Raw genomic sequence first — 27,293 nt, 5'->3', positions numbered from 1 at the left:
AAGCCACTTACACGGCAGGGTACTTACTGAAGCAGTTCTGGTTCAGTATCTTATCACAGAAACAGACAGCACCTCACCTGGGAACCAAACCGACATTCATTCAACTGGACGACTCAGCCCGAGGCAGAATGGATTGAGACGTGGGGCGTTTAATCAAAATACAGCTCTGCTTTAATGTTTTAACACACGCAAACTGCACTATGCATTCAGACATCCGTGACGACTCATTCAAGACCCCATCACAAGGCTGTGTGCTCCATTACAAGCGTAGTAAACTCCACCTGTTCTTTTTAGGGAACAGTTTTGTGCAATCATGACACTGGTTATACACACGCATTACCTGAGATGAATATGCATACAGACCCTTCTCATCAGCTAAATAGTGTAAGAACTGAACAAAATGTTCACAAGTTACATTCTCTGAGAATTCATTAAGGCGCGAGTCAGGTGACGAATCAGGTGACGAATCACAGGACGCGTTTCATATGAATCAAAGTAAACAAATGTACAAGTGATAATTTTGCAAAAGAATAAATTAATGAACACTAACAGGCCAAAGTAATGACCGATATATATGAATATATTTGATATATTAACTGTGGGTACACAGCACAGTCTCTGACACAACAAGCAGACTCATTCGCTTACCTGAAAAATTCTTAAATCCACAATCGAGTTTCAATATTTTATCAATAAGCTGACCAAAATTAGGCCCAAACACTTGTGGATCTAATTAAAGTCAGGATGAAAACGATAAAAGAATTAAGATTTTTTTCCCCCCCTTACCAGAGAGAAACTGCCACACAATGATTTCAGATTAGCCAAAAGTAGGAAACCTTACAAGGTAATTAATGCTTAGCCACCCCCTATAGTTTACATTGTGCATTGGTGGTAGAAGCAAAATATTGTCAGAAAACAAGGACAAAGAAATGTTGAAACCACAAACTTAAGAATAAAAAAGATCTGTCAAAGTAAGGAATGAATGAAATGCTTTCATAAATACCGTACACATTTTTAAATATTTGTAATAATCTGCATTTGCTACTTTCCAACACATAATGCCAAATAGTTAGTACTTAACTCTGCTGCACATCCTCCCCTCTCCCCCCCCCCCCCAAAAAAAAAACAAAAAATGAAAGATGTGGACCTGCTGTTCTTTCCTATTTTAACTACCAGTATGTATGCAAACTCATAATCTTTCCTATTTTAATTGTACTGGCTTTAACCAGTATGGATGTAACCTTGCTGTTCTTTCCTATTTTAACTACACTGATTTTAACCAGTATAGATGCAAATGCTACAAAACTAAAAATGAAACATATCCTGCCCGTGTTCAGCCTGTTGGTCACAAAGAAGCTTTGGCTATTAGTTTAACATCCACACCATCAGTTCTTATGTACAAATTAAGGCTGCTCAGAGGACAGACTACTCAATCGCATCCTCTTTCATTACAAATTATTAAAGACATGTCTGCTTCACTACATGTATTTATGCATCGCTATTCTCTCAGTAGAGAGGGAATTACTGTTCCAGGTGCATCTTGTATTGAATGACAGTCGGCACTCTGTGGGTTAATATATAAAAACCCTATCAAATGGAACATGGCATCACTGAGGTTATATGTACGCTCAAGCTCTTTGCTCAAGCCTAATATTACTGCATCTACTACATCATTTATTCTCACTGTCCTGCTGCTGAACTCTATGGTAACTGATCTCTGATCAGTATTCAGTTAAATAAGCACAATTTGTTGATAGGGGCTAGGGGTTGACGAAGACATCTTGACTGGTGTCTTCAATCCAAACATCACCATCCCCTCTTTGTAAGAAAATGTGCTTAGATGTGCATAGATTGCCATTAGAAAAGTATGATAAAAGGAATATACAAAAAAAAAAAAAAAAATACACCTATTTCAGGAAAAAAAGGAGATTCATTTATGAACTGCAGGAGGAGGGTTGGGTAAGACACAGGTTTTGTGGTTTTTGATGTGGTACCACCTAGTCCAGGGGTGTCAAATATCATCCGAAAACAGCTGGTGTGGGTACAGGTTTTTGTTCCAGGCCAGCATTAAAACACATGATTCTAATTACCAAGGGCTTGATTGAAGACCATGATTCTAATTATCAAGGGCTTGATTGAAGACCATGATTAGTTAATTAGTTGTCATAGCGCTGGGCTATGATAAAAACCTGCTCCCCCACCGGCCCTTTTCGGATTAAATTGGACACCCCTGACCTGGTCCCTCACGGTTAAGTGAGCAGCTGCCGGATCTCTCTATGGACGTGACACAGGAAGTCCATGTAGGACGCCCCTCCGTGAAGGCCCTTGTCCTCGACTAGATGCTGTCGTAACAGCGCCTCCTGCTGGTCTTTCTGCTTCACTATCAGGAGCTGTGGGGAACACGAGAGAGGAACTCATTTCAACACACGCACCCTGCCCTGTGTGGGTGGCCAGATGGGATTCGCTCATACAAAATACTCCTCAAAATCCCCCTTCCTCAGCTGAATCCCACACAAACAACATGCTTTTTAAATATTATCCATCTATCCCCGTATGGCAACCCTGGACATCTGGGGTTTGATTCCCAGATGAGGCACTTCCTTTGTGCTCTTGAGCGAAGTACTTAACCCCAACTTCTTCAGTAAATATCCAGCTGTATAAATGGATAATAAATTTACTTGCAAAGAATGTAAGCTGTCTATGTAAGCCACTCTGGACAACAGCATCTGCCAAATTCCTGAAGTCTAATGTAATATAATTCATATGAGTGCACTTGAGTGCAAGTGTGCATGTCCATATGTATTTCAGCTGTAGCATTAGCCTTTATTTTGATATCCTTATGTAGCCGTTTATTTATCAGATGATGGTGCCTGTAATGATTGACAAGGCTAATGTTAAAAGACATGTAAATGGCGACAACGTCACCAGAGTGCTGAGGTACATAGCAGGTGCAGCCATAGAGAATTACAAAAAAAAAATGGTTCCAAAAAATAGGGAGAGGAAAAAAACAAAAAAAAAACTTTTTCTGCATATTTCTAGTTGTGTACCTTCATTGAATGAGATCTCTGTTGTCTGATGAGCTCGATAATGGATCGGAGTTTCTTGGACTGAGGGTTGTCCAGTTCAGGTAATGACCTCTGTGGGAAAGAAGGACAGTAAATGTTAAAAAAAAATTTAAGTACAAACTCAAATGACTAAGTGAGCTAGGAGTAAAAGCAATAAAGCTCTGTGACGCCACAAGGGGGCGCTGTCTCACCACGTCCGACCCGATGTGGGCCAGTGAGGGCACGTTGAACAGGTTCTGGATGAGCTCGGGGGCGCAGGTCTGGCTCAGCCAGAGGAAGAGGAGGCGCCCGTTCTCCAGGAGGAAGAGCCCCCCCTCGGAGAGCCGCTCATCAGAGCTGCGCACTGCTGGCGGTAACCCCTCGCCAACGGCCTCCATGTTGTGCTGTGTGGAAGGGGGGTATGATTAGGGGGGGGGTTAGACACACACACCACTGGAGCCTTTGTGCTGTATGCCAATTGGAGGTAAATATCATTTGTTTTTGTCCCCTTTTATGGGCATAAATAAATAAAAAAAAGCTATGAAAAATAAACTAGCCCAGCTTTAAAGCTCATTGTTAAAATACACTGGGGATGTTTCTGGAATTTTGGGTTTTTGGTGGAGCTCCCCACCCCCACCACATCTGCTCCTCTCACCAGTGGGATGAGGCGGGGGTAGAAGAGGACCTGGGTCTCCTCCACCCCCATGGCGGTGACGGCCATCCTCTGGAGGGCGCGGTCGTCCGTGGAGAGGTCGGGGCTGGCCACTAGGGCGGCGCTCTTCATCAAGCTGTTCATGTACACGGGGAAGACCTTCATGGCGTCGGGCAGAATGAGCTGGGGAGAGATTCGGGCCTTTACTTCTCACACGCTAACGACAGCTAGCGACTGCGGCACCGCGCGGCTAAAGCTTCCCGCCATCCGGGAAGAGGGCTACTGCCAACCCTAGCTAAGGGGCAGAGCAGATGTGAGCCGTTTCGATCAAAAACACACAACCTCGCAACTGTAAAGTTTGGGGTTTCCATGACAACGATGATAGGGAGCGACTGCGTGGGTCAGTCCTCTCCCTCCCTATCCCAAGGCGGCAGACCTTTGTTGGTTCAATTCAGAGGCCAGGGTATTCCCACATAGACTCCCCGCCATCTCTGTTTATGGGCATTACAGCTTAGACTTCTGGAGCCAGGCACCACTCCCTAGAGGCTAGCCTTAAAGGGCCAGACACGCTTTTAGAAAAAGCCACTAAAGGAAACCTCTTTAAAAAAGAGAAGTGAGATACGTTCACCGTTGTCAAAGAAAAGTCACAGAGTAAGATCACCTCACGTGACTTTACTGCAGCCAATCATCTGCACACCATACAGGGCAAAAACCCCCCCCCCAAAAAACGCGGTTCTGACCTGGCTCACAGCAGACGGGTTGGCGCAGTTCTTCCTGTAGCAGGCCAGCATGTGGGCCGTCTGGTTCACCAGGATCTCCCTCACCGTCTTCAGCGGCTGGTTGACCATGGCACGGTACGCTGGGGAAGCAGAGACACGGGTACGTCAACGGGGGGGGGGGGGGGTGGGGGGGGCAATGTGCAGACAGACTCTGGTTAGTCCAACCACGTTCCCTGTGAAAGTTACAGGAAAGCAGAAGTTTGTTCGAGTAAATTTGCCACGGCTGAACTCAAGCTACCGGATTTGGCGAAGAAGTTGATGAGGGCGTCGGTCTCGCAGGTCTTGTAGAGGTCGGCCAGCTGGGCGCTGCAGGTCAGGCCCAGGTTATGGATACGCAGACGCCTCTGTCCGCCAACTGTGGTGTAGAGTAAGGCACACTGCAGACACGCACACACACACACACAGGCACAGACACACACACACAGACACACACAGACACACACACAATGAGCTGGTTGCAATGCAGTTTAATGGGTACAGACCAAGCCCCACGTGATACAATTAAGAGCACTGATATCAGTGAGGTATGAGACACTGACGCTGTGACAAGTTCAAACAGCGGATTTTGAAGGTTCACAGAGTTGCCTGAATTCATTCATTCATTCATTCATTCATTCATTCAATCATTCACTCATTCACTCATTCACTCATTCACTCAAGCTCAGAAGTAGATCCACAGGACACCTGTATCACACCTGTATCAGGGCTCCGGCGTCCTCGGCCAGCGTGTCGTCGTGTTTGAACTCCACGGTGACGGCTTTGTCGCTGTCCACGGCGGCCATCTCCACGTCGGTGGTGTTGTTCATGTGCAGCGCCCCGAAGAAGTCTGTAGGCCGGAAGCCTGAGGGGCAGAAGGGCCTGGTCAGAGCGCAGTTTCAACGGAAAAAAAACAAACAAAATAAACCGACAAAAACTGAAATTAACCGACAACTCAATCCAAAAAGCTTAAGACTTCAGTACATTCTGTACATGCAAGAGGAAAACAAAAACAAGGAAAACCATGATGTGTGTGTGTGCGTGCGTGTGTGAGTGTGTATGTGTGTTCGTGTGTGTGTGAGTGTCAATGTGTGTGTGTGTGTGTGTGCACGCTGTATTAGGCTCATAACCTGTGCTGGTCCGAACACGCATGATTCCATCAAATCCTATTGGCTTCTCCACATCTCTCCGCAGGTCACTGAGAAAATGGTCCCCATCAACTGGAACCTGAAAAATATGCAAGTTTAAATCTGCCCTCTAGGTGGCAGCAGAGCCTAAACCACATCGAGCACAGAGCCTGTTGATACACAAGGACACATCTGTGCAATCATTCAAAGCACAAGATCCTCTAGGTACCACTGTTAATGACAAGCCTTATTATAAAATACAACTTCTTTGTCAAAACTAACATAAAGTATGTTATAGAATAAACAAAGAATATATAGATATATGATTATGTATAATAAAAACCTTCAGGGCATATGATTTAACAAAAACATTACATCAGCCCTGGGTCTGTGGACCCCAAACATAACTCTTAAATCTACTGTACGATTTCACAGAAACATACTTTTCTTTTCTGTGCTCTGGTGCTCCACTGTAGAGGTATGCCCCCCCCCCCCCCCCCCCCAGTACACCTTCGGTCTACCCGTACCTGGAAGTTGCTGTACTTGTACACAGACCCCCCCGTGTGCATTGAGACAGAGCCCATTGTGGCCACGTCAGTGTATTGGCTGGGGAACAGGAAGAGGTCCACACAGCAGCCAATAGAAACGCAGTCCTGCACCAGCTGCTCGTAGACTCCCTTCTGAGGCTGGAAGAGAGTCTAAAGACAAACGGGAAACATGGTTTTACTGTGTGTGTGTGTGTGTGTGTGTGTGTCTTTGCTTGAATGTATTATCATGGGCCTGACTAAAGATGATAATGTTTTTTTATTCACCTGTTGTTTGTATTGCGTCATTTACAACTAGGATTTTGGCAGGGTAATGTTCATTACAGTCCCCAATTGTTCCGTGTATTTCTTGTAAACACTGGTTTTCATTTTAATTGCTGGCTTTACTACTGGTTATTATTCATGCAAAACTAATGGATTAACAAAAACAAGTCTACTAATAATGAGGTTCCTTTAATTAAATGGAAGTTACCTCATCGTACCATTTTTCATTTTAATTACTTGAAAAAAAATGTATGTTCCTTGAAAAAAAAAAACTTGGGCAGGTTTATAAGTCATTGGTTGGCTTGTTAAAAAACTTTACAGCAACCAGTTTATAAAGGATCACCTTGGAGTTGGGGGGCTGCTTTATACAAATTTTATACAGAAAAAAAACTGTAAAACCAGATAATAAAGTATTCTCCACATTCACATGAAAATGCCAAATGAATAATGCGACATTCTAGCATGGCTGTAATCGGACCCAATCTGAAAAGCAATCTGGACTCTTACTCTTTGTTGGTGGACCCTTTAACCCTTTGACGAGTAGGTTTGGTTTTTTGGAATGTTTGTTGGAATTTTTTTTCAAAATTTCAAGTCAGTGTTCTAGATCTCTGCATTCAATTAATGGTAGTTATTGTTGCATCAGTATTGGAACGTTCAATTAAGAGCATTTTTATCACATACCTTTGACTACTTCCTTAGTGGGTTAAAACCTTTACTATGCACTGTGAAATGTGTAAAATAACAAATGGTTTACCATCTCATTTTTTCATACCATTATCATTATAAGGTCTTCTGCATCCACTGCAGTGACAGTTGTGACTTTTTTGCATATACGTCCATGCTCTGTCTATACACAGGGTGATTACCCATAATGCACCAAAATGAAATAAGCTCTGACTGCACTCGTTCCTTTCAGGAGACCCACCTTCTCTTTGTCGGTGTTGACCAGCTTCCTGTCGTCCCGGTTCCTCAGTTTCCCAGGAGCCTCAGCGGTCGGCATGGAGGAGTGGAAGATGAACAGCTTGCCGCTGCACTCCGCGGCCTGCGGAGAGGGGACAGCAGGGGGCGCTGGTGAGGCGCTGCTGCGAGAAGACTCTGCAGTGCTGCTTCAAGCATGAACGGCTGCTTATTGGTCAGCAATCAATAATCATGACAGCATATTACAGTCATGAGCATCTTGAACAATCCCAAATTCAAGCTCTTTTGAAACAGTGGAACATAAAATTTTTTGGGGGGAGTTAAACGACGGGACCGCTCACCTTCAGGGCCTCCACGCCGGCCTGGATGACCGGGGCGAACACAGTCTCGTTCTCGCTGGTGTTGGCGAACATGTCGGGAATCTGGTCCAGCAGACTAGGGCGACACAAAGCACAGGACAATCAGGGCTTTTCATAGGGAACACCGGCTGCAGCCAGTCCACTGAACATAATGCATCAATGCACCTTTCTAATGGGCTGTGTGTGTCATACATATGGCAGACAGTAGGCTAGAGGTTTGTGAAAAGGATTATGAAGGTCCATTTGAATTCAGTGCAGAAGTTGACTTCATGCAAAAAGTGTGATTATTTCACTGAAATGTGTCACGTTGAACGTTTACAAATGAAGCTCTAAGTATTGCACATCCAGGTCTAATGAGGTGATGACTAACCTTGCAAACATGAACAAAAGAGAAGGCCACAAACGCCTCTACTCTAACCGGCCTAATTTATAACTGATGTTCATACGTTACTCGTCCTCATCGGGGTACATGTACACTGTTGCATTATGGGAGTCGGCGGCCTGGTGCGCACGTACTTGTTGACGACGGAGCGGGACTCCTGGAAGCTGACCAGGAAGCCGTCGAGCAGCGGCAGGAACATCTCGGCCACGTCGGACACCACCATCATCTGGGGCTGCGCCAGGGCGCTCTTCACGTTGTAGAAGTGCAGGATCTTGTTGTAGGTGACGAAGCCCACGCGGACCCCCGAGCTCTCCGCCCCTTCCTCTCTGAGCGGGAGGAAACGGGGCGATGAACAACAGGCTGGGGTCCCATGACGGCAGGTCACATGATTTACCAAAAGCCATGACCACGGTCACGGTCTGTGGGACCGAAGCCTAACTCCACAGATGAGCAAAAGCAACGAAATCTACTGCCTACTGGATTCAGAGAGGAAATATGGATTCCTACTGGATACTGTCCTTCCTGTGTAGTGACATAGCAACTGTTGTTCTTAGAAAAGTGACAGTAGTGAGTAGAAAAGTGTTCTCCTGCTGAAGTTTGCACTCAAAACCACCTCCGGGATCTTTGTACTGTCAAACTGCAGGAGCTGTCTCTCGCAGGAAAGAGTACCGGAGGCCTGGTGCTGATCTTTAGCAGAGAACACAGCCAATTACAGTGAAATACATCATTCTGAAGCTGAAGGAGGATGTCTGCAGTCCACATGGTAAGTTTTCCCAAGAATTAAATTGCATGCAGGAGGAAGCCTTGCCCCCCCCTGTAGGGCTACAACATTTCTGAGGGGGTTTGTCAGCTTTGTAGAAATTACTGCAACGCTTCCAGACAGGCAAGCAAAGAGGGGGATGAACAGAACACACAAAATCATTTAACCCTTTAAGGCGTGAGATCACAAATATGTGACTAGAATGTTCTTCGCTGAATGATGATGTAACAATCACTACTGGTGACTGAAAGCACTGGAGTTCTAGAACATCCACTTGAAATTCAGAATAAAACATTCTGAAGGTTCTGTACGAGGACAGTGAGGTTTCCCCACAGAGTTGCCAGTGAGGTGAGGAGCAGGGGGACTGAGAGACCAGCACCAGTGCATGTATCTGCACACAAGCTGTAACCAGAGAAACGATGCATGCAATCAACGGGACCTGTACTTCACTACGTCAAGAGAGCCTTGGAACGAAATGGCTTCCGCACAACCAACCCAAACAACGTCTACACCCCAAAAGGTTTTATTCAGTCCCTCAGTGCCTCTAGCTAGAAGAACATTTACTTCTGGAGACATAACACCTGCAGCTCATTCAGAATGCTGCGGCTCGTCTGGTCTTCAACCTCCCCAGACACTCCCACGTAACTCCCCTGCTCACTACCCTCCACTGGCTGCCTGTTATAGCTCGCATCAAATTCAAAACATTGGTTCTAGCATACCAGGCAGTCAAGGGATCAGCCCCAGCATACCTTCACAAGATATTCAAACCCTACATGCCAGCCAGATCCCTCCGTTCTGCTACCTCAGGACGCCTAGCACCTCCCCCTCTTCGCACCTGCACTTCCAGAACACGTCTCCTCTCTGTTCTGGCCCCACGATGGTGGAATGACCTCCCTGTGGAGGTCAGAACAGCTGAGACTGTGACCCATTTCAAACGACGACTGAAGACCCACCTCTTCAGGCTGCACCTCTCCCCATCCCTTCCCCCCCTGTAAATGACTAAACTTAGGGTTGTAACTAGGCAGCTGTTTAATAGGTGACTTAGTTGATGCGCCAGTCTTAACGACTACTTGTATTTTTATTTATTTTTATTTTTCCATAGATTGCGTTGTTGCCGTTCTCGTTGTTAGTGTTAATCAGTTTAACCACCAGGGTCCAGGTTGAACTATGCGGTTGTTCCCTGTACTTGGACCGGTACTTCTCTCTAGGGGTTTCGTCATACTTGTTCCTGGTTATGGTTATACACTTTGTTGTACGTCGCTCTGGATAAGAGCGTCTGCCAAATGCCTGTAATGTAATGTAATGTAACACTACATCAGTGTCGCACATACAATTGGTACTTGGCTGAATCTCCGCTTGAATTAAAACTTGAGTATTTTCCAGAGGTTTCTTTTTGTTTTGTTTTGATTTGTTTTTGTTTTGGCTCAAGCCAATCGATATTGGCTCGCTCCAGTCTCCACAGACCAGCACTGAACTCCAGCCCAACATTTTCAAACAAAAAAATATAAAAAGTATTTACACAAAACATCAGCAGTGGCCTGAGCCAAGAGCTCATTAGAAGAGTTCACCATCGCTTCCAACCTCTTTTCCTCTAAGGGAAATGCCTTGTGAATGGTACATCCATCGGGCCTACGTGCCTGTCTTCAAAGGCCCTAGTGGTTATCAGCGTTTGTCCAAAAGTCCACATCAAGATTTATATTTAACATTAACAAAAACTGGAACTTCCTGGAAAGAAAAATCAATGAGACCCTCCTAGAATTTTTTTAATTGGAGGAACCTTACAAAAGGCCAGATTGAGGACAGCGGCCCTTCTGACGCTGATTTTGAAATGCTCGGCACATCTGAAAACTTTCCTCGAGTGGTTGCAGGGCAACCCTAGAGGCCTCTTAAGGTTAGTAGAGCAGAAAAAAAGGATATTCGCAGAGATCTCGCTGCTGTAATACCACAACATTCAGGAATAATGAAACAAACTACAACATAACCCTTACTTTCATATGTGCCATTTGTTTTAACTTAAAAAAGAATTTATGTTATGAAGTACAGAACATCCAACAAACACCACCTACGGTACAAGACAAATGTGAAGAAATTTTAACTCTCACAGAACATATGTTCCTCTTCTCCTAAGCCTTATAAACTCAGTGAACTAGCAGCAAACTGTGATATCAAAATATTTCTGTTATGCAACATGACAGGCATGACAGGAAGCAGCTTTAGGCCACCATATACAGTCAGATACAGAGAAGGTAAAGTAAGAGGTTTCGCTTCTGTTTTACTGGATACTCTGAACCTTGAACAATGAGGAAATATTGTCCATTTATAATGACCATTTATAAGTGGTAAGCCCATTCACAATAGACTACAAGTAGATGTAAAGGACCAAACCCTGCTAATCTCACTGAAACAATGTGAGCCAAAATGTGTTTCAAATTAGTTGAGCTACTTAATAACAAAAGGCTTTCCAAGCACAACACAAGAGGAAAAAAATCTAACTTGACACCGAGTTCCTGGCTACACGAAACCTCTCATTCAAATGTACTGATTACAAGCTTATGTTTTTCAGGTGCACGCAGAGGAGTTTTTTTTCAGGAGAACGAAGTCTGATAAAAATCAGTCCATCAGACACTGTGTGATCGACGAGCCCATTTCCCGCCAAAACCGCCACAGTAACACACAGACAATCTGCAGCAGCTCCATTAGCAGACGCCAGAGGTTCGAACGCCAACGTCTAATAAAACATTTTCCGTCTTTAAGCCCTCGCTTCTGCACGTCTGTGAACAGGGGGTTCTGAGGTGATGAGAAAAGCCAGATAAGTGTGCAGCACATATGGGATGTCCTTATATGGGCATTGACGGTACGTATGGGATGCCCTTGTATGGGCATTGGTGGTACGCCTGGGCCAATGGCTGCGACTGACTACGATCTCTTATCAGGATGGCAACGGCTGTTTTTCGGGATGTTGTGTTGTGAGGGGCCTCGCCTCTCTAAATCCCAGAATCCCCCTCTCACTCTTCCACAGAGCTCTGTTTGAACAGCCAGGCCCTGGGAGGCACACGTTTCTGCATTCCAGCTCGGCACTCAATTAATTAGGTCTGATTGAGTGGTTACACCAAGTTTTGGCCCAGGCCTGGAACGCTGTATAACCATGGGGGTTTCCTGTACTGCTACTCGCCGAAATAATCTTCCTTACTGACCTGGAAGGCTGAGAGGACCTCAGGATGTCATGACCTTTGACCTCAGCAACTACACCACTAAATGATAACAATACAGGAAACAACTAATCATTTCTTGAGATAGTTTGCACGGGCGCACGCACGGGGAAACGCTATTCTGTGTCATTTGGCCATATAGAATTGGTGGTGTTAAGTGGTGTTAAGTGCATCCCCGGGGCCACTGAGGCACAGGTGCAGCAGCGTGTGCAGGTACCGCACCTGGGCAGGTGCTCCAGCAGAGTCTTCAGCTCCTCACACACCAGTCTGACCAGCCCGCTCTGGACGTTGGCGTAGGACACGTCAATCATGAAGATGAAGGCCGGCGGGTTGGGGGGCTTCTTGTTCTGAGGGGGCCAACAGACACTGTTCAACAATTACACTCGCATTATCGCCCTCTTGTGGCAAGGCAAGGTACTCCTGTTCACCGCCTGGGGAGCCGCTTAGCAAGAGAGCCAGCAGGTCACTCGGTGAACACAGGCAGATACTGTTTCATGGGCCGAGCCTTTTCCTCCGGTCGTCGTCCAAGAAATGCTGTGAGGCTGCCAAGAACTAAACCTCCTACATCCGCACCCCGGAGCAGACTGACCTACCGAGGGGCGTTTTGACCCTATATATGCCAAACTGCTCTGAAACAAGTTCCTCCCTGAGTAGAAGCCCTCCCTGCTAATCTGCGTCGGGTCACAAAACAAGCATCTCCTGCCCGTAGGATACAGGCGCAAATGAACTTCCAGCCCCAGCGACGGCACCGCAAGCTTTGTTCTGGCCCAGATTCTTATCAAACAGCGGATGCACTCTGTCCTTGTCTTTGAATACCGAAAGTATGTCATCATGCGGTCTATTTTCTCCTCTCTTTCTCCTCGCTAAACAGACTTTTTCAATTTAAGCAGCTGCCAAACTCGCTGTGTTTTACAGCAATGGAAAAATGCAACAAAAAAAAAAAAAACTGCCTGACTTTTTCCTTCAAGGTTAAAGGAAACGGCGCATTTTGTTTTGGCCTAATCCCAGGTGTAGCCTGCTCCTTCACAGAAAACAAATTGGCAGAAAAGCCACTGAAGTCCAAACCTTCTTTTAAGGTCCAAACTGTGTCAAAGGGATTTGCACTAGGGGAATGCCCCAAATGCAGCATTAAGCATATCGTAAGCCTTGTTCTCAAAACACAGGCTAAGCCCGTCGTTAATGTGCAACCTGACGCCCTGGCAACCAGATAAAAATCGTTATCGTTAGGCCACACCCACCCTGCAGTACTCCATCGTGGCAGCGACCTCGTAGGACCCGAGGGAGAGCTCCGGCCTCTCGTAGAAGTCCACCCGTCGGCCGACGTGGTCCAGGTGTTGGAAATAGAACGCTGGCACTGTGCGTACAACAAAAAAAAGAAAATTATAATTACCTTTCCTACGCGAGAACGCGACAAGCCCAAGACCCGGGAAAGGGAGCTCGCCCCGGCTCAGTTCTCAGTAATTACGGGTGACACTTCACAACCCCGAGGACCCGGATGGGGTCAAAAACCTCATAATTTTCCTATTAATACTGTAACATAGCAACCGGCACTGAAGTTCAGTTCACACAGGGTACATCCAGAACACCAAATTAAAGAAAGCACATCACTGCATACTCAATCTCCTTCAGCAATACCGCTGGTCTAAAATATGCTCATGTATTAACTACAGAGTAATGGCTTACATATTACATATTTGTTTTACTAATGTACATAAAAAAACAGGTATGCTTCTGAGTACATAATACAATATAAAGTAATATATTAAATATAAAACATAATGTAAGCAAATTATTTGCATCAAATCATCATAACTTGCCCTATGTTTAAAAATATACATAATGCACAATAAAATGTTCAGGGTTAAATCAACTCATACAGAGTACATATGGTCCCTGTTGGACTCGTGTGTACTCAGTTAGTGTTCAGTTAGCACCGGGCAATTTACTGTGTGGTATGTCTCTAACCAACACAAGCTGTGCTCAAGCACTGGGGTTGACCGCATGACCGCAGGTTTTGGGGTGAGCGGGAGACGTGGAAGTGGGTCCCCCTTCGTGGCGGGAGGGGGGTGGGGGGCTTCGTCAGATGGCGTACGCACCTTCGTTGACACAGTTGCAGAATCCGCACTGGTACCGCCTGCCCCCGTCCGTGAACTGCATGAAGGGGCACATGTAGGCCTTGCAGCGGTTGCATCTGATTGGTCCGGACTCGCCGTGGTCCACCAGGTACAGAGGGGTCTGCAGAGGAACCGAGCGATTTGATTGGCTCACCTGCAGAATGCCAGTGTTCAGCTGGACCAGTCAAACTCATAAACCTTACTCTTGCGGGAGACAATGATTTGCTTTGCGCTACATAGTTCCAGCAAGTCACATCTTTTCTGGATTTGATGTTCGAAGTCTTGTCAACCTTATTTTCAGCTTATATTAATTACCGGCCTACTGGAACCCAAATACTGGGACACTAGCTAGTTCAGGTCCAGAATTTTAATTCTGTTTTGGCCTGGCAAGGAAACTAGTTCATTCATTTATCACACAGTGCTTTTGTGGTACACGTTGAAATTTCTCACGAGCAGCGCATTTATTTCCTCTCGGGTACCAATAAGACCAATAATAAAACAATTCAAAATCACTTCCATTGCTTCAATACTGGCCAATATTATGACTGCCAATTCCATTTTAATATAAAAATTAATTATCTTTGTTGAACTTTTCCCTTGAAACCACTGTCACTTTCCACAAATATATGTTAGTTTATTTATACTGTATGGCTGAGAGAATGTCCATATGCATGCACTTTTAATAGACCTTAATAAGGTGGAAATACCATACAAATCACCGCTTAATTTGTTATTTTACGTGCACTCATAAAAAAATATGACGGAGCATGACAAGCCAGATTCCTGTGCTGTCTTAATTGCCTCAGTAATAGATGTTCTGACAGGTATGGCTGACATCCTTTAATCTGTTTATATTTCAGCGTAACCTGACCTGTCAACATAACAGGATGTGCCAATACGTCTGCGCATTGCCAAATTCAGATGAACGGGTCTGACCTGTTACTTATTCCAATGCCTTAGAAGACAGCTTGGCTATGCAGATTGCTGCCAGCTATCTTTTTAAAACACGGTGAACAAACACACCTGTGAACTCGAATCAGCGATAGTGGACACTGATCATTTGGCCTTTTCACGTTCTTCTTGTAGAACCCGAGTCTACATCATCCTAAGTACACTTGGCGTGACTCATAACCCAGACAAACATTTCCCTCTTACAAGAAAAATACTCCCTCCCTCCCTCCCTCCCTCCCTTGCACAATGAACTCAAATCCACACGCCCACACAAAGATCCACAAGACCCACATGTCCCTGTCCATACAGACCTTCTGTAGACTGTTGTACACATCCCACAGAAATCTCGCTGCCTTAGGCAGTCCCCTCCACCTTTCATAGGGACTAGACCTCTCTCAATTCCACAGAGACCATCATCAGTACCAGAGACTGATTCCACAGCAACACCCCTTCCTATAAATATGCCCCTCAATTCTACTGAAAGACCTCCTTCCAAAAATACCCCCCTCAATTCTACAGAAACATCCCTTCCAAAAATACCCCCCTCAATTCTACAAACACCCCTTCCCACAAATACCCCCATCAATTCTATAGAAACACCCCCTTCCAAACAGACCCCCCTTCCTTCCACAGAGAAGGGACTCAGTAAACGTACAGAGCCATCTCCCCCAACCCATCACTTCCCAGTCATAAAAGCCATGGACTGCAGACTATTAATCCATGACAAAGACACAGGGAGGGCGGGGGGAGGTCAACCCCCAGCAGCTGGGGGGGGGGGGGGGGGGTTTAACCCCAAACAGCTGTGTACACGGCAAACAGCCGATGTATGAAGAGATACAGCATACAGAGGGTTAGAATTTTGATCACTCATCTTCATGTTTCTAATCCAGTTTCCTCCCACAGCCCAAAGACATGCAGCTAGGCTAACTGGAGCCTCTAAACTGCCCATAGGTATGACTGTGTGAGTGAATGGTGTGTGTGCCCTGCAATAGCTTGGCGACCTGTCCAGGGAGTATCCGTGCCTCTCACCCAATGCATGCTGGGATAGACTCCAGCACCAGCCCCCCCCCCCCCCCCCAGCGACCCTGACCATAGATAATGTATAGATAATGGATGGATGGATCGTCATGTTTCTGAATATAATCCTTTTCATACTGTATAAACGAAACCAGACCATCTCACAACTATACAGCTCTCCATGTGTATTCCACAGAAAAACAGTTTTTCCCTCGCTGTCAAACCAAAAGAGTTCATGTGGTGAAAGAGAGTTTATAATTAGATTTGTTTACTCAAGGGGAATCTCAATCGCTTATACAGAGAAACTGTTTAAAAAAAGATGTCCAAACACAGCCCCGTAGTTCAAGCTTAAGTGGAAAACATATGCGATAACACTGGAGATTAACAATAAATTGAATTTCCATCAAAAATACTGATGATTATTTTTTAATGCGGTTTATGAAGTCTGTTTGTAAAACTCCGTTAGACAGTCTCCTTCACAAAAGGCATGATGAATGGGCAGTGAATGCTGTGTTTTGTATTCAGTAACAGCTATCTATTTGGAGACTAGCTTAGACAAAAGGATTAACGGGGGGGGGGGGGGGGGACCCTTTTCTGATGTATTTTTGGCGCGGGACAGGCGGACACGATGTTTTAATCCCTGTCATCCACCCCGTTCCGCTCAGATGGGGCACTTTCGCTAATTTACTCTTCTGCGAGGTGGAGCGGGCTCAAATTCCCTTAAAAGGCCTCCGACCTCCCAGCACTCTCATCTCTTTACAAGAACGTGGAAACTTTTTTTTGCGGGTGCATTTTAAGGGCCACACAAGCTTAATGCTGCCCTGAACTCATTGCCTTTCTGCTCGGGGGACACTTCCAAACTGCACAAGCGCACTGGAAAAACTGGGAACGTCTTAGTTTAAACAAGACAGATTTCAGTGTCTCTAAATGAAAACAGCTCATTTAAAACCAATTATTATTTTTTTTTAAACATATAGTCGGTTAAATGTTAAATGCATCCATGGCTACTGCTTCCTGAAATCAAACGTGCTATCGGTTTTTAAAAAATTGCTGTGTTTTGTGGACCATGATGCATTGCTGTTTTGGGGCAAGGGGGGTGGCGGGTTCATAGGTCAGCACACTCAGATGCATCGAGACGAGGCTCACCTCGTTTTTGGGGACGGCGGCGAAGGGTTTGATGATGGCGGCCAGGGGCACCTTGCACTGCTTGGCCAGGTCTGCCGTGCAGGGAAAGGAGTAGGCCGTGCAGCGTATGTAGCGGGGGCTGGCGTTGCCTGAAAAAAAAACAACACGGGGGCCAAGTCAGGAGCGGACCAAAATGCACCAAAATTAACCGTCATAAATCAAACTGCCTTTTAACGATCGCAAAAAACCCTGAGGACACGGAACCGACGAGAAACAGCTTGTGAGTTTCCGTTTGTCAAGAGACAGGGGGTATTTTTACATGTTTGTAAAAAAAAACAAAAAAAAAAACAACGTATTTCCACAGAAAAAATAGATACAAATTTGTTTTTGAGTGATTTTCCTGTGGCTTCTGGCTGAGTTCCAGAAAACCGCCACAGAGAATAACAGCAGCAGTTAGACAACAAAATATGATGCTCATCACAAACAAAGAGCGTTTAAATAGATTTCCAGCAACAACAAAAAAAACCGAACCGGGAAACATTCACAAAGGTTTAAATTTAGAAAGAAGAAAGTAGTGAAAAAAGTAAATTACTTTCTGGGCAATCTTGGTACATTAACCACAACAAAATCTGTGTATTTAAATAGTGTGAATCGTAAAGTCTTAATTTTTCTGCTTTTTTTTTTTTGGATGACTCACCTTGATCCTGCACCACAAAGTCTGTGGTGACCAAGGGGGGCACCTGTCCCCTCAGGTTAGTGGCATAAACCTGGCCTCCACGCTTGGCCTGGTCATCCTCAATCACCTGAGTCTGTGGAGCAGAACAGAGAGAACTCTAACCATGCTGATTATACTGTGTGTGACATTATCAAAGTGCTATAACTATGCTAATTACATGTGTGACATCATCAAAAGCGGACACCTACAGTCCCAAGAATGCACAGTGATGTGTGGGATTCATGGGTGGGTTCTCTTTTTTTGTTTTAGTTACACCATGTCCCCATTTATGAGCCAAAGAGGATATTTCCAGCAACAGCTTTGCTATACTTAAGCAACAAAGATAATCTGCCCCTTTGTTTTTCCCGTAAAAGGTGTTCATAAGTTTCCCTGATGTGACTACAGAACCAAATACACTAGCACGTCCGCTAGTAACTCATCATAACATGTTCTCTCTCATTTTTCACAGCCTGACACAGGTTCAACAGGCAGCATGTGGACATCACATTCCACTTAAACTGGTTTATAAGGCAAAGAACACTTAATCTGTTAATGTTGCTGAAGCTCAGGATGTACGCAAAAATCACATTAAAAATTCCCTGAAGCCCTGTGTGGAGGCTTTGGGGTTTGACTCACTGATATCATCTCTTTTTTCTGTTGGTGGCAGTTGCAGTTTTGCCTGAATCTATATGCAGCAAATATCAATTCACCTTGTTCATTGCCAAGCATAAGAGAATGACTCAAAATATCAAACAGTAAAATGGAATCAATTCAAATTCAAAGTTCAAATGACACACTGAAACAGTGCTGAAAAAGCACCATTAAAAAGCCTTCCATCTCCTCAGGAATCAGCTGTGTCTTCTGAAGCTGAAATTTATTTTTCTTGGCAAACTGACTTTCCAAGGGAAGGAACAAAACACGCACACACACACACGCGCACACACACACGCACACACACACGCACACGCACACGCACACACACGCACACAGATTTGGGGCTGGTCGCACACTCACCGCACTGGGAATGGATTCAGGGTCCAGTTTCTTTTGGGGGGGCCCCGCCATTTGTGCTGCTCCAGCGGGGAAGGCTCCGGGGAAACCGGGCTGGGGTCCGGCCAACTGCCCCGCCCCATACGGACCTGAACCGGCCCGCACACAGGTCACACTCAAATCTCAGATTACACATACTCATTCAGCTCCTCTCCACAACAACATATAATAATAATAATAATAATAATAATAATAATACAAGCACAGTTTAGTGACCCCGACAATCACCAAAACTAACTGTTAAAAAAAATCGAGTTTGTGAAGAAAGAGTATAATGTCCACGTTTATACTTTGCATGTAAGTCAAAGTTAAGGGCAAATGTTGATTGAACACAAGGCAGCATTTTCACAGGGAATTGCTGCAGTAGAGTGGTGGGAGTGGCCTAAGCACAAGCCAATAGTGCCAAAGTTCTATGACATCAATCGCAAAAGTGCATCAGCAATCAGGACCGGCTGAAGTTCAGCAAACACCCGATAGCGTTTGGACAGGGAGGAGCTCCTGTGACAGGTCGGCTGAGCAAACGTTACCAGAGACAGAGCCCAGAAATGGCCTCCGCTCCAAGACACGGGCTTTGCAGCCGCAGAGCAAGGAGCTGGGCTTTCAACCAGCAGGGTTGCAGGTTCACACTGCAGAATCCCAGGCAGGATATTGTCGTTGGAGCCTTCAGCAAGTTGCTTAACCGGAATTACTTCAGAATATATATCCCAGTGACTCAAATCACAGTCCTCAAGGGCTGAGAACTGCAGGTTTATCACACTCCCTTTACCTGAGAGTCAAGTGTGAACACAGTCCAGCCAATCACTAGCACTAGTTGTTCAGTTAATTACCTGGGATAAAAGAAAACCAGGGCCGGATTTTAGGATATATTATTTGTATGAGCGGATACTATGTAGAGATTCAAAAAAGTTGTGTAAATCACTATGGACGACAGTGCTTGCTAACTGCCAGTACTGTAGTGTATGTAATGTATGTATGTATATAACATATGTATGTAATGTCACTGGTCATCACCTTGCTGTGCTGGGAACCCCGGAGGTCCAGGAGGCTGCTGGAACCCGCCAGGTCCGAGTGGGGGAGGGCCAGGGAACTGCCCGGGGGCTCCCATTGGTGGAGCTGCTGTCATGGCGCCCATGGGCGGAGGATGTCCCACGGCGGGTGGAGGAGGGAGGAAAGTGGGAGGAGCTGCAGAGCCAGCAGGGGACTGAGGGCCCTGTGGGGGGGCGGGACCTGGAGACAGAGAGAGAGAGAATGACACTGCATGACAAACGGAAGTTTCTGGAATATATCCGACCTGTTAAAATTCATGTTGGTCGTGAGTGGTAGTCTCCCCCCCCCCATGTCGACATGTATTTCCAGAAACTTCTGTAAACTCTCGAGCCACGTTGGTGATCCGGTATTTCTGGACTTGAAATTTCCGGGTGTGTCCTGAGACGTGGACGGCCATGTCTAGTAACTTATGCCAAGTGTCTGGACAAGAACGCCTCCATGCACAAAATTATGGCATCTGAGGTGGGAATGTGTGCTTGAAATGTGGGTGAAACGTATGCATAGCAAGCAGTTCACAAATCCCAGGGCTTCTGGAATACGTTCTATTCCCGCCAAGACGGTGAAACGTACCGTAACCGCTAATCTGCATGCCGCTCAGCTGATTGGTGAGCTGGTGTGTCGGGGGCGTGGCCTGTGCAGGGGAGGCGGGGCCAGAGAGCATAGCGGGAGGAGGCGGTCCATATGGAGAAGCAGAGGGAGCAGAGATGGGAGGAGGGAACCTGAAGGTTCAAAGTAGGGGTGGGAGGTTAGGGTTAGGTATAATGATCTTATATCTTCACCAGTACAGTTTGAGCAATGGTATGCAATTTTCACACAGATCGCGGAGATTGTCCTTCAAACGTTCCTGAAAAGTAACTCCAGGTCTGACTGCTAATGAGCTAACATGAAAAACAGCATCGCTTGCTTAAATTAGTTGCAGTGACATTTCAACCAACAGTGACAGACTTCATCACTATATTGAAATAGAACAGTAGTAAAAATGCATAGATTTGCCACGTATTAATTTTTTTTGTCACCTGTGGTTGCTCATCACTAGGCCTGACACAGAATGGGTTTGTGATGGTATGACAACCCTCCTGAATTATTATGCAGTAACCATGGTTTCGTGGGATCAATGACTAACTGAAATGCACTGCTGTAAGAGAACAGCATGTAGCCTATACACCCTCACCCTTCACGTGATCAGGACCAAATAGCTACGTTCGATAGGGACAGTTCTTGAGCTAAGGACTTCAGAATACTAACAAAAACCTTGGTTTATTAATCATTTTATCATGATTTATATTTATGACCATCTCGACGCGAAATACTGCGATATGTATCTTGTGCTGCCCAAACATCTGAAATAATTTCTGTTATTTTAGGCCAGATCACCCACCGCTAGTTCACAATATCTCACAAAACATCTGGCTATAAATCAATTCTATTCTTACTCCAAATACAGTTTAAACTACTCTCTCTATATCACACACACCAAAGCGCTATGTTTGCCTTGACAGTTTCATAAATGAATATTTTGTGTTTATGCAGCTTGCCCAGGAATTGCAGATTTATCTTTTGGTCAGCTGGAGCCACAGCTGAAAGCTACACTGCAAGCAAACAGCCCATCCAGTGGATCTCCCCCCCTGCATGCAGGACAAGCACATCTTCAAGCACAATGGCCTTAATGCATTACCTCTGGTGGTGACCCCCATTTTGAAGACCATTGAGGCTGAACTGGGCGGGGCTGAGGGGTGGAGGGACGGCGGATGCCAAGGGGGGAGGTGATTTTAGCGCACCTGAACACAAACGTCCCAGTCAAATGCCAAAAGTCATAACAAGGAGCATCATTGAAAACAGACAGCCAAAGTGCGTGGTGATTATTGATTACTCTGCACACAGACAGACAGAGTATAAATCCTGCTAATGAACCTGCCAGTGGCTAAGAGGTACATAAGCCAGGGATAGGCAGTTTTGGAGGGCTGGTGTTAGCTTTTTGTGTCCAACAATTAGCCCAGACTCTATTAGCTCATTAGCTCTATACGCAAATCTGTGTTCACCCTGTAGCTTAGATCACAGTTAAATGGCTTACAGTAGGCCTACATAGGTACACAAAAACAGCCTTCAGTTGTCATTCATTAACATCAAGAAATTAAGCTGAAATGTCAGATGTAATTATTGGGGCTAATTAAATAATTAAGAGCAGATGTTGACATGAAACCCCAAAGCAGATATTATTTCCCCCCCCCACCACCACCACCACAATCTACCCCTGATATAAGAAAACTCCCTTACCCAGCTGTCCAGAGGGGTACGGCTGGGGGGGTCCATAGTGCCCGTACAGTGGCTGAGCAGGTGGGGCGCCGAATCCTGGCTGGTACCCCCCCATGCCAGGCGGGGCCTGGGAATAAGGGGGCGTGGCCACATAACCCTGCTGACTCATCGCGTTAGTCGGCTGTTATGCTTTTCTCATTCCAGACGGGTGGCGTTCATAAAGTCTGCAGAAAAGAAAAAGACAGGCCTGGTGATGTGGAATGGACACACATCACTGTACAGCTGAGGACACAGATGCAATAAACAATAAGAATCGATTGCGCAATAAAAAACTAAACGTTATGGACAATCAACATCAATAATGGCACTATTGGTTGGGGTGAGGGCGACACGGTGGTGTAGTGGGCAGCACTGTCGTCTCACGGCAAGAAGGTTGTCCTGGGTTCGAATCTCGGCCTGGCCCTTTCTGTGTGGAGTCTGCATGCGTCTGCGTGGGTTTCCTCTGGGTACTCCGGTTTCCTGACTGGCTAACTGGAGACTCTAAATTGCCCATAGGTATGCGTGTGTGAGTGAAAGGTGTGTGCTCCCAGAGACAGATTGGCAGCCTGCCTAGGGTGAATTCCTGCCTCTCACCCAACGCACGCTGGGATAGGCTCCAGCACCCCCTGCAACCCTGACCAGAATAAGCAGATAGAGACAATGGATGGATGGATGGATGGATGGATAGTTGGGGTGAAATGCTGCTCATAGCAGAATGGCCTAGCAGCTAGAGACATGAACTGGTAGTCATGTGGCTGCAGGCTTTAATCTTCTGCTGGTGTAGGCCTACTCTTCAACCACTTGCCCATGAATGCTTCTGTACATATTTATGCAAAACATTATGCACAATAACAAATGTCATAATGTTAAAAATTAAATGTGAAACATCAAAGCCTTGAGTGTAGCTCTTCAGTTGCACCCTGGAGCAAAACACTTAGCATCTACTTATTATGTAAACAATCAGCTGTTTAGATGAGCAATACATAAAAATGTAAACTACGGAAAATTATAAATGGAAAGCAAATAAATTATGTTGTGCAATAAACAGTATGTTCGAACTCCAGAGCTTGACAAGGCTCCATGGACTAAATTGCACAACGAAATTGCTGTAATTACATGTCTCGCTGCAAATAAAACACTATGAGCACATTCATGTTACAGGCGAAGATACTGTAAATGTGACAGACTAATGATTGGGCAGCGGTGAGAATAATAATAATAGTCAAAAATAAGAAAAGATAATTCTGTAGCTGCGCATAGTTACTTAAGCATTCATAGTAATTACCTCCGATTGGTTCATTTCAGGAGAAGAAATAGCCTATAGAACGTAAGAGGCCTCGAGATGTTGAACTTTAATATGACAGCTTCTCCCTCCGATAACAACTGCACGTGAACTTTCTGACTTTCCGGTGCGAAACGATTGTACTACATGTTGTAATACATGTTCTGTGGTCAATCTTACAGATTTATTTTAATAGAATTTATCTAGAGAGCAAATCAAACGGCAATGCACCGTACCGTAAGACCACAGATGTGTGTGCTCAAAACTGCGGCGGACCATGAGTTCCTGGCCAGCAATTCTAACATTATTAATAATGCAAACACATCAAATATAATGTCCCCTGACAGAGACAGGGTTGAGTAATTTTCTATTTCCTCATCGCTTTCAACGTGATGATAACCAAACAGTCGGTGATAACGGCAGTTAGTAAAAATAAATCCACAAGAAAATACATTTGTCTGTGTGACTATGCGTGACTGTTTATCCAAGCATCTGCGATACATATGTTGTCAGCATAAATTTGATCAAAATATAATTTTTTATTAGCCTATTATTTTTGATATAGAACACTTGTCCTTACCTGCTTTCAATTTACGTGTTAACAAGCGCACCGAAGTTTTGCGTGTTGCCAGACGCTTCTCTCAATGTTTCTACAATCATTCCTGTTTAAATTAATAAGGCCTCTGTCAAACTGTGCCCACAGTAAAGAGTATCATAAAAAATCACGCGAAAGGCTAGTTGACAAATTTACACAATTCATTCAGAGAAGGGAGCATCAACCATTTGCCACGTCAAAGATAACAGACATGTCGTTAAACGTCAAAACAACCGTGTCTATCTGGGAATACCAGATGAATAAAAATATGAAAAACACACTTTCTCTCATAAAACTATATGCAGCAATCATACGGACTAATCCCTTCTCCGATATGGTGTCTGCTTTCGTACAGCTGTGGTGCCGCTAGCCGGCTAGCTAACTGTCCGCACGGAAAAATGGATACAGATATTGAAACAAACTTCCAAATAACAGTAGTGAAAAAAGTAAGATAAATCATATCTGTTCAAATAGGACTGGAGTCCATCGCTCGTAAACTGAGCGTTTCGTGATTAATTGAACCAAGTCTCTTACCTGTGCAGCAGAAACGGTGAGCTGGAGGACCTTAAGCGTACAGTAAACAGCTGTGTTCACGTACCCGAAATGCCACGTCAAAACTCCAACACCGCACCGGGTTCACCCACGTCCATAGTGCAATTCACTGTCGACTTTGCGCAAGCGCAAACTAGTCTGAATGCCTTACACGTCAGCGGACTTCAAGCAATATCCAATACGAAGCAAGCAGCACCAGCTACTCTTAATGAAAAGCAATACAAGAAACTCTAGGGAATTTTGTTTGCTCTGTTGCCTGTTCTGAATACAAGAGACACACAGAAGACATACAAAAACTAGAAACCATAAATGACAGCTGTAAGTTAGGGCTGGAAGTGCCTAAGCCGAAGCCATACATGCTCTCCCTCTCTCTCTCACACACACATACACACACGCACAAAGGCACACACACAAAGACACACACATTCACACAAACGCGCCAACACACCCTCTCACACACATACCCTCACACACACACTCTCTCTCTCTATCTCTCACACACACACTACACACACACACAGAAACACACACACGCACAAATGCACACACACAGACAGCCACACACATACACACACACTCACACAAATGTGCATGATCTGAAAACGCGTGTACACAAACACATGCACATTTTATTCCCTGTTTTTAATTTGTCTTCTCCCTGTCTCCCATTGATGTCTAAGGAGAGGCATAAAGCAGTCAACAACCCTGCAGCAGGATTCCTAGTTCAGGATCAAATGTTTGTAACGTGATGTACCTCATGCTTCAATACAACTATGTTTCTTGTATCTGATTATTGTATCTAATAGTAGTACAACTAGCCATGCTAGTACCATCAGTTGTAGCAGTAGTTAAAAAAAAAAACTATTAGTAAAATGTATATCTTCACTGGTTGCTCAAAAGTGGTGACCTCTAATTATACAGGAGATATTGAATTTAAATTTTAATATAATTATAATTGCTTTGACTCATTTGTTTTTATATTTATCCAGAAGTGCAAGACTCTTTACACAGTATGCCAATATACTTATATTTTTTTATTATTTGGTAGCGGAGATCCCTTTTGCAAATGAATTTGCACATGTGAAAATGAAAGACAACTTTATGTGTGCTGTATGTACCTATGCCCCAGGGCACCAGTGCATTGCTGCATGCAAACAAAGAAACTGCAATAGTTTCAGCCAAAAGGGAACAACTGGAATAAGCCCCCCCCCCCCCCCCCCCCCATTTGAGAGTCATGGTCACGGTCAAGGAGAAGGACAACTGGCCGTGCCAAATCCTGGCAAAAACACTGACATTGCGGTCAGAACATTACTGGCCAGCGTGCTACAGAAAATGTCCTGGAGGGAACGAGGCCGGATGCGCTTTGCTTTGAGAAAATGGGGCTGTGCAATGGAAACTCTGCAGATACTGAGCGCTTTTGCTGATGTTTTTTGGACGTCCTGCGGAATTGCTTCATACAGTCTGGATCCTGGAATTAATACATTTGCTGGACTTGGGTCAATGTCGGCTTCATACTTGGCAGTTGCAGCATGCTGGGATTTACTTTTTCCAGAATTCAGCACAGTCCCTGCACACCGCCACTCTCACTGTTTCCGAACCTTAAGCCCTTTGGGGCGTTAAGATTACAAATATGTGATTAGAATGTTCTCAACTGAACGTTCTAATGCTGATGTAACAATCACAACTGGTAAGTGAAAGCAACGGAGTTCTCGAACACTGACTTACGGTAGAATTTTGTGAAACGTTCCAGAAAAAACTACTCTTCAAAGGGTTAAGATGACCACCTTTACCAGAAAGCCACACATATCCAAGCTGTGGATGTGGCATGTGAACTTGAACTTGCAGCCATTACTGTGCAACAGTGCCAGGGATGGATAAGACCCCCCCCCCGTTCCTTGCTAAAGAGGACACCGGTTGTGATGTAGATTAAAAATAGATTGCCTAATAGCCTACTGTACATCACCATGGCTACCAATATGGGGCAGAATACTAAAATGCACGTGTGACCTTTTAAAATTCTAACATAACAGGCCTAGTTTGCGGGTTGTTTTCATTGTAGTTTTGATTACCGTTTTGATTTAAGCAAAATACACTTGTTTTCTTTCAATATATGTCTATTTTAAGACATTATGCTTCAATGATAGAAAGATTACTTCAGGCTATTTTATGTTACCTACTGCTTTTGCGTAACACGCAAAAGGCGTTCATTTCGCAGTTTGGATAGGCTTATCGGAATCGTTTGCTCATTTGTTGCAGAACATTTGCATATTACAATTGTTTTAAAAATGAGTCCAACGAATCATCGATTTTTAAAAAACAGCTGTTCCGTTGTGACACCGTATTTCAAACGATAGAATCCAGCAAGTAATCGTTGATCATTTTATTGCGGCGTAAAACAAAATTTACGAAAAAGAGATAACTTTTAACAATGGATTGTAATACAACCGCTAGGGGCCGGACTAGGGGCGTGACGCCACGAGACGGGCTGGTCTGCTGCCACTGATGGTGATGCGATCCCAACAAACCGAGCCGCGAGCG

At 44.9% G+C, this 27,293-nt stretch overlaps 1 protein-coding gene across 2 annotated transcripts; it reads right to left on the bottom strand.

Moving 5' to 3' along the window:
* Nucleotides 1-129: 129 nt before the first annotated feature.
* On the bottom strand, nucleotides 130-24,867 carry LOC118228297 (protein transport protein Sec24D-like). 2 transcript variants are annotated; one of them, XM_035419727.1, is made up of 24 exons: nucleotides 24,738-24,848; nucleotides 24,189-24,270; nucleotides 22,309-22,511; nucleotides 21,710-21,812; nucleotides 20,605-20,753; nucleotides 19,999-20,214; nucleotides 18,952-19,076; nucleotides 17,920-18,031; nucleotides 17,244-17,371; nucleotides 14,112-14,250; nucleotides 13,254-13,369; nucleotides 12,238-12,362; nucleotides 8,181-8,372; nucleotides 7,647-7,740; nucleotides 7,313-7,429; nucleotides 6,106-6,276; nucleotides 5,582-5,678; nucleotides 5,171-5,316; nucleotides 4,714-4,852; nucleotides 4,437-4,555; nucleotides 3,700-3,879; nucleotides 3,257-3,448; nucleotides 3,048-3,137; nucleotides 130-2,390 (listed from the first exon to the last, which is right to left on the bottom strand). In XM_035419727.1, the coding sequence occupies exons 3-24, from the start codon at nucleotides 22,454-22,456 to the stop codon at nucleotides 2,250-2,252; spliced, it is 3,039 nt and encodes a 1,012-aa protein (XP_035275618.1). In that variant the 5' UTR covers nucleotides 22,457-22,511; nucleotides 24,189-24,270; nucleotides 24,738-24,848; the 3' UTR covers nucleotides 130-2,249. The 2 variants fall into 2 exon arrangements, with proteins under 2 accessions (XP_035275618.1, XP_035275617.1); XM_035419726.1 differs by lacking the exon at nucleotides 24,189-24,270 and having other exon boundaries at nucleotides 24,738-24,867.
* Between the last annotated feature and the right edge of the window lie 2,426 nt (nucleotides 24,868-27,293).

This window comes from Anguilla anguilla, chromosome 5, assembly GCF_013347855.1.
Source record: "Anguilla anguilla isolate fAngAng1 chromosome 5, fAngAng1.pri, whole genome shotgun sequence".
In the NCBI taxonomy this organism is placed as follows: domain Eukaryota; kingdom Metazoa; phylum Chordata; class Actinopteri; order Anguilliformes; family Anguillidae; genus Anguilla; species Anguilla anguilla.
This window is presented reverse-complemented; position numbering and strand designations above follow the sequence as displayed.